The 7,332-nt window shown below is 43.4% G+C and overlaps 1 protein-coding gene across 1 annotated transcript in view; it reads right to left on the bottom strand.

The window, feature by feature from the left end:
• Dpf3 (double PHD fingers 3) overlaps positions 1-7,332 on the bottom strand; it is a 249,781-nt gene that overhangs the window by 47,825 nt on the left and 194,624 nt on the right. Inside the window, exon 9 of the mRNA XM_071607396.1 lies at positions 3,013-3,141. Within this exon, the coding sequence (XP_071463497.1) occupies positions 3,013-3,141 (129 nt within the window). The remainder of the gene's footprint in view (positions 1-3,012; positions 3,142-7,332) is intronic.

Raw genomic sequence — 7,332 nt, 5'->3', positions numbered from 1 at the left:
AAGCCGTGGAAAGTTGAGGTGTCACTTTCTGACGTGGAACCGAATAAGTCCTCCGTGGTGCGTGCTGCGGCCGCTGCCTCCTTCTCCTTCCTGCCTTCTCCTCCCAAATGAGCTGACACGTATGATGAATATATCAGCACATGGGTTAAGCAACAGACAGCATTATTAATATTCTCATTACGTTATGACCGTGTTACTCTTAATAGCAAGATAGTGAACCATTGTCACACCAAAAAAAAGAATTAACCGGGTACATCACCTGCTGACGGGGATCTGGGACAAAGCACACGCTTCCAGGGAAGAGGATTCCCACCTCCCCCGAAAAGGCATCGTCCCTACCATCAGACACACGTCCACAGCTTCTGACAGCGAGAGACGCAGCGCCATCTCTCCCCTCCCGCACGCACACACGCGCGCGTGTGCTCCCTCCACCCTGCCCCAGACCATGATTTTTCTCCTGGTGGTTTTTAAGCCTGGTTGGTATTTCTTTGGTGTTTTCGGTTGATGTTTCTTGGAACAATGTTTGTCCGTCACTTTGACAGTCAGCTTTACAAAGGTATTACTGTCAGATAACCCATTCAGTGTGGTTAATCCTCTGTCCGCTCTATTTTGATTTTCACCTGCTTCTAATCCCATTCTTTCGGAACCCTTTCAATTCTACCCTTACACCATGTAGTTCATTTGCACTGAAAGCGAAAAGAGGTTGGAAATTCCGATAAGTGGTAGGTAATAAAAACAGCTTCTCGTTTTCTTGAACCCCTGGAAGAAATTCCTGGGATCCGTACCCACACTCAGGCATAGGAGCGCGTGCGCGCGCGCACACAAACCCACACGCTCCAGCCACTGAACATGCCCAGGTCTTAGTTGCTCCAGAAAGTTCAGATTGTGAGCTCTAAATCAGAACACTAAGAAGGTGAAAAGTAGGGGTGAATCAGCCTAATAAAACACAGTATCCTGAAATCTGCAAAACTCGTTTTGAAACTTCTTCACATTATTCTGGGTCCCAGGAATGCCCCGGATATGGTGGCAATGCCCCTCTTACAGTGCCAGTCTCAGGCATCCCACTTTCTCCCAGGAAACAGTAGTGGGATAGGTGGGCAGGGAAAGGCAACTCCTCCAGGCTTCATACTCCTCCCCTGGGGAGGCTCCAGAGAAGTTCCAGCCCACCTGCCTTAACAGGCACATCCCATGGGCTGACACAGCCTTTGTATTCCCAAGGTATCAACTATTTCAGGAAAATCAGAGTCAGACCTTGACTAAATGATCCACCAAAATTAATCCTAGGCAATTGCAATGAGAATATCTAGGTTGTTATAAATGGTCCCCTGAGTCACGTAGCAGACAGAACTTGGGAGCGAAAAACTGCATGAAGGTTGTGGAAAGAGAGGGCTTGGTGTGGATACAGTCAACTTCCCACCTCTGATGCCCCCATGGATCCAATTCAAGTAACCCAATTTTTGTAGGAAAGAAAAGGGAGAAATGATAGCAGTTTGCAATGAGAGCTCTGAAGCTGCCCTCTCTAACCTGTCCAAACCTAGAGCAGTCCATAATATCCTGCTTAGAGCATTACTCCACCAAGTGACCTTGCTTCTGGCAGTAGAGATTTTGTCTGATTGCTTGCTCTCAAAAAAAAAAAAAACACAGAGTTGAATTTCATTTTTTTTTTCTTTTTAAGTGTCTAAAAGCCAGAATAAAGTATCACAGGGCCCTGTCTCCTAAGCTAGCATGAGTAGAATAAAAAAATCCAACATATGGCATCGTTTGGATCATAAATGAATTGACAGAATTGCATAAAAGGGCCACCCTGGCAGGTCCCCTGGGAGTTAAATGTTGAAGGTTGTGTGCAACAGAAACCAGTCCTTTTCCAATGACTGATTTGTCATTCAAGGCAATCTTGAGCCCTAAACAACCCAGACATCAAAATATAAAAGATCTAAAGCTAAGATTTGCAGACACAGCAAGGAGGAACTGAGTGGTAAACTAAGATGTGGTCACCTCAGTCCTTCTCTTGGGACTGGGGGTGGAAACAATACTTGGCGGAAAGGTAGTAGGGAGAAATGTCTCCCATGCTGAAACCAACCACCCACCCCAACTGCTTCACCTGCTAGGGAGCCATTGATAAGACTAAAGATGGTCTACGATCCTCTTTCCTCCCTACCTTGTGCATTAGTCTAGTTATGATATAAAACAATAGGAAAAATAGATAGCACCAACCAACCATAATCAGCCCAAAATAATGGTTTGGTTAGAACTGAAAATAAGAGCAAAGAACCTGAACTCATTTTAAGAATGAAGGAATAAGACCAAAAGTCTCTTTCTGGTATTTTAGTCTTTGGTTAGGTTAAAGATAAAAACAAAACAACAACAACAAAGAAACCAATAACAACAAACACACATCAACTCCAGATCAGCCCCAAGATGCCTGCCCTTTTGCCTCCTTGATTTATAAGGGTTTATTTTTTCTATTCCATATGAGAAAATGGGATGAGTGGCCAATGGAGGTGAAGTGTTTATGTAGCTACCCAGGAGCCCTTGAATCTCTGATTCCCGCGATTCATAAAGTGACTGCTTTCCCAAGGTTCATGTACCTGTCTCTCCAGGGTCATCCAGGTATTTCCACATAACAAACACATCTCTCTATTACATGTGCATCATCCAGTACAAGAAAGCACGTTGCCTGTGTCTCCAAGTATTCCACTCTACCTCACCATCATCCATGACACAAAATAACGTCATGGAAAGTTTACATTCCCTTTCCTCATGGAAAAGCCAGACCCAAGTCAAAACTTCCTCCTTTCTCTTCTCCCCAGAACCAGAACATAACTTTTGGTTCTTAAGACCCAAAGAAGAAAAATTTCAAAATGACCTGAAAACCCCCCTTGACTCAAAATCACCACCAGCATCACATCTCTGCTGCCCTCTCCCACCCACCACCACCAAAAGATGGCAGAGAAATGGAGGTGGAAGAGTCCTGATCTACGGGCACAGGATGCAGGAAGGGGCCACACTCACCAGAGCGTCCACAGTCTGCACAGGACACCAGCTCTTCAGGCCGCCCGCTCTTCTTGTTCATGTTGGAACCCCCCAAGCAGAAGTCACAGTAGTTGTTGGGAATTACTGTCCCATCTGGTCCTTTCTGGGCTGTGGAAACATTGAAAAATTCCAATTTTAGGCTGAGATGTGTTCCTACCTTTTCCTCCCACAGTATGGTGGAATCTACTCCAGAAAGAATATGAAGTTTGGAATGTCAAGTTTTGTTACAACCCAGTTGTGATACTGGGCTAGGTGTTTTTTTGTTTGTTTGTTTGTTTGTTTTGGTTTTTGTTGTTGTTGTTGTTGTTTTAAAGAGAGAGTGAGAGAGAGAGAGAATTTTTTTTAATATTTATTTTTTAGTTTTCGGCGGACACAACATCTTTGTTTATATGTGGTGCTGAGGATCGAACCCGGGCCGCACGCATGCCAGGCGAGCACGCTTACTGCTTGAGCCACATCCCCAGCCCTAGGTGTTCTTTTTGATCCTTCTTGGTTCAATGGTACAAAGGCCTGCAAGTTTTCGCAATAGTTTCCAGTTCTATAGAAACCACCTTGCTCCTCTGGATGAAGAAACCATCCAAAAGGATGATTAGTCAAGTGAACTTCTCTTAACCCTGAGCGACCAGTTTTCCAAGTCAAGGCCCCAAACATCAGATGGAAACCATAAACACTCATGACTAGAGGAGGAGAAATGGTCAGTGCCTGGGCCTTGCTTTTGAGAAAGATGTTCTTACTTAGGAGAGATCCCTCCTGTCCCTGCAAAAGAAACATCGGCAGCTGGTCATTACCAGGAGGCAACTAGAGATGCTCTTGGGGACTTTGAGTAACATCTTGGCAGGTACACAGATATCTGTTCTTCTTCAGCTTCATCTCCCTGAAGCCCAGACTCATTGATCATAGAAGCACTCAGGACAAGCTAATCTGCAGACCCTAAATGCCTAGAATCACACTGGACACAAGTTTACCAGGTGCTAAGCTTAACCTCACACCAGGGATGGGCCAACGGGTGACTCAGTGAGCATGTGTTTAAGCCTGAGTCCTTCACACATAACTGGAAGTCCTTAAACAAAAGCAAAAAAAAATCATGGGACATGACCTCGAAAACAAAACTTCATGAGAACCTCACGTCTTTGCAAACAGAAATCATTCTCAGTTTCTAGGAACTGGTTGAAAAGTCTTGGGCAGGTTTTTTACATGAGAGAAATGCTTCAATTTTCCTCTGTTTCTCTCTTACTATTTGGAGGGATTTCTTTATCACATTCACACTCTCTATTTTGCAACTAAGAAGAAAAGTCAGCCTCTCTCTCTCTCTCTCTCTCTCTCTCTCCTCTGTGGGATCAGCCTTAACCACAGGGTATCTTCCCCCTCGGTATCCCCAATGCCTGCTGCTATCTTCATTATTCACTGGCTAGCATTAATCAGGGTCCCGTAGGGTACAAATCAGTAAAAGGAAGAAGATATGTGAGCAGAAATACCAGCCAGACAGTAAGTGATAAACGGATTCACCCGCTTTAATATGATTCCCTCTGGCCTTCACTTCGTCCGTGCCTCTGCTTTGCCTCCAGGAATAGAAAACTTACCTGGGGAAGGCGGAAGACAAAAGCTAGCAGAATTATATTACAGAGGGTTAATCCATTTATCAGTTGCTATTTGGATGGTTTAATCAGTTTCTAAGTCATTGATTTCCATCTTCAGGGAGGCAGACAATTCTCTGCTAGGAAAGTGTTGGCCTTTGGGGGAGGCAGAGGAGTTGGTTGCCCTCTGTGGTCTGTTGAGTATGGGCTTTTCCCTCAGCCACTGGATCTCTAAGACATCCACATGGCATACTGAATGGTTTTGCAAATATGCTCCAAAATCCAGTATATCTGCAAAAATATTACTCTGCCTATAAAATGTGCTTGGCCCAAATCCAGAAGTACCAGCATCCCTTTCTTCATTCCCCTTCAATTCCATCTTTCCATTTTTAGAACTCTCCTAAGAAAATCCAAGAATGTCTAGAAAGCAAATCAACTTTTTTTCTCATCAAGAAATAGATGGAAATCCATCAAGTGGTAAACATAAATTGAGGTAGGGCATATAAAACGTAGGGGCCAAAGGTACATCAAAGATAAGTTTCATGATGGATATGAACTGGATACAAAATGTACAAATGCCAATCACAACTTAGGTAACTTCCTATAGAAAGGCAGTCAAAGAATCCAATGTATTATTATCGCCCCCCAAAACAAAATAACTCTCAAAAGGCCCAATCTCCTCATCTGTCTTTCTTATAGTCTTAAGAACTTCCCATAAAATGGAAGGAGACCCTCAGGGTTATACAAAATTACATACAAGAGGAAGTGAGGGGAAAGGGAAAAATAATACAAGGGGGAGAAATGAATGACAGTAGAGGGGAGGGGAGGGGAGGGGAGGGGAGGGGGGATAGTAGAGGATAGGAAAGGCAGCAGAATACAACAGACACTAGTATGGCAACATGTAAATCAATGGATGTGTAACTGATATGATTCTGCAATCTATATACGGGGTAAAAATGGGAGTTCATAACCCACTTGAATCAAAGTGTGAAATATGATATATCAAGAACTATGTAATGTTTTGAACAACCAACAATAAAAAATTTAAAAAAAAGTTTAAAAAAAAAAAAGAACTTCCCATAAATGTCAGATTTCCTCCCCATTTACAAAATCTTTAAGCAACCAGACAATCTGATTGTCTCCAACACACTGTATCCCCTGTGATATATGAGGATAAAGAAGTAAAATATAGAGTATAAGAACTTACAGATTATTCTTTACAGTGTTTGCTACTAACAGATCACTGGTAGAATACCCTACTGAATCAAGAACTCCAATGCTGTAAGAAATTTAAAAAAAAATCAGAATGACCTAATAGAGCAAAGCAGATAGTGATGGAGGGAATAATCCTATATAAAAAGACCAAAGGAACTGAATTTAATTCATCTAAAGAGAAGTTTCCAATGAGATGGAGTCAGAGCAAAGTCCCCATATATGTATTTATGTATGCATATGTGTATGCATGTGTGTATGTGTGTGTGCTATCTGTTAGTCATACAAAGTACCTGTTCAAGGGAGGGAGAGAGGTGCTAAAATCTCACTCCCAGGCCCCGGTGTATACCAAGCCAGCAGGGATAAGGTGTGTATTTTTGGTCCTCTAATGAGTCCAATATAGAAAGTGACAGTGAACAGCTATGCTTTATTTTCAAACAAATCCCTTTTGCTTCCGTTCCTACTCTCTTCTTGCAACACTGAGCCCAAAGCATCCTTCATGGTGAAATGGCACGGGACAGACTAATACCTTAAGCTTCTGGTTTGCTTCCATTTTTTAGTATTTAAGATTGGTTTCAGAGTGAGGCTTCTCCCATGGAGCTCTCCCAATTCCCAGTTAGAAATGACCGGTCACGCACTGGGGAGGGCATTCTGTTGGCATCACCATTGTGACCCTTCTCCTGTTGATTTATGTGCACACCCACCTCATCTCCTCATGCTAAATGATCTACTCCTTCAGGTCCAGGACCATGTGTAACTCATTGCTGGAGCATCTACGTGCCTTGCACACCAGAAAGAGTTGACAGCAATCTGTGGGATGAATGGCTTAGAAGGGGATGGCAGAGATGTAAACAGGTGTCACTGTGATTCCCCTGGGATCTCCTCCTTATGGGGACATAGCACTGTGTTTGCTTTCCCTGTGGCAGAGTTATCTATCCCTCTGAATATCACTCACTGCCCTTGGTTTATTTCCCAACTCCTCAAAGAAAAGTACTAATCTGTATCATCCAAATGGATGGGTGGGTCATTTGACTTGGACTAATGGCGGCCAGCTCCCCAAGTACAGGGCCCTAAGGGCCCTGTGTTGCTGGAAGAATAACACTGTACACAATCACACAGGAAAATATAAGGTCATAATTCACTGACCCTTGAGAAGTGGATGCCAAGTCACACCTACCCAGTCAGCCTCCCTTTTGCTCAACTGCTTACTGAGAAGAAAAAGAAGAAATTTAGTACACTACAAAACTGAGGTGGAGCTTACACTGGATGCTTTACATACACTATTTCATTGATTCTTGCAGAGTCTTTGTAAAGTAGGATTATTTAACAGATGAGATAACTGAAATCCAAAGAAACCGAGGTGCTGGCTCCAGATCCCAGTTACAAAGAAGAGAAAAGCAGGGTGCAACCCCAGTTTGTCTGTGTCCCAAGATCCTGGGTCTAATCTCACTCCCCTGCCTCCTGGGAAGTCTAGAGGCAAACACTTCCTAGCCATACCCTGCATATCAAGTAT

This window comes from Marmota flaviventris, chromosome 2 (assembly GCF_047511675.1).
Source record: "Marmota flaviventris isolate mMarFla1 chromosome 2, mMarFla1.hap1, whole genome shotgun sequence".
Classification (NCBI taxonomy): Eukaryota; Metazoa; Chordata; class Mammalia; order Rodentia; family Sciuridae; genus Marmota; species Marmota flaviventris.
The sequence above is the reverse complement of the archived record's forward strand: the minus strand, read 5'-3'. Positions and strand labels throughout refer to the sequence as shown.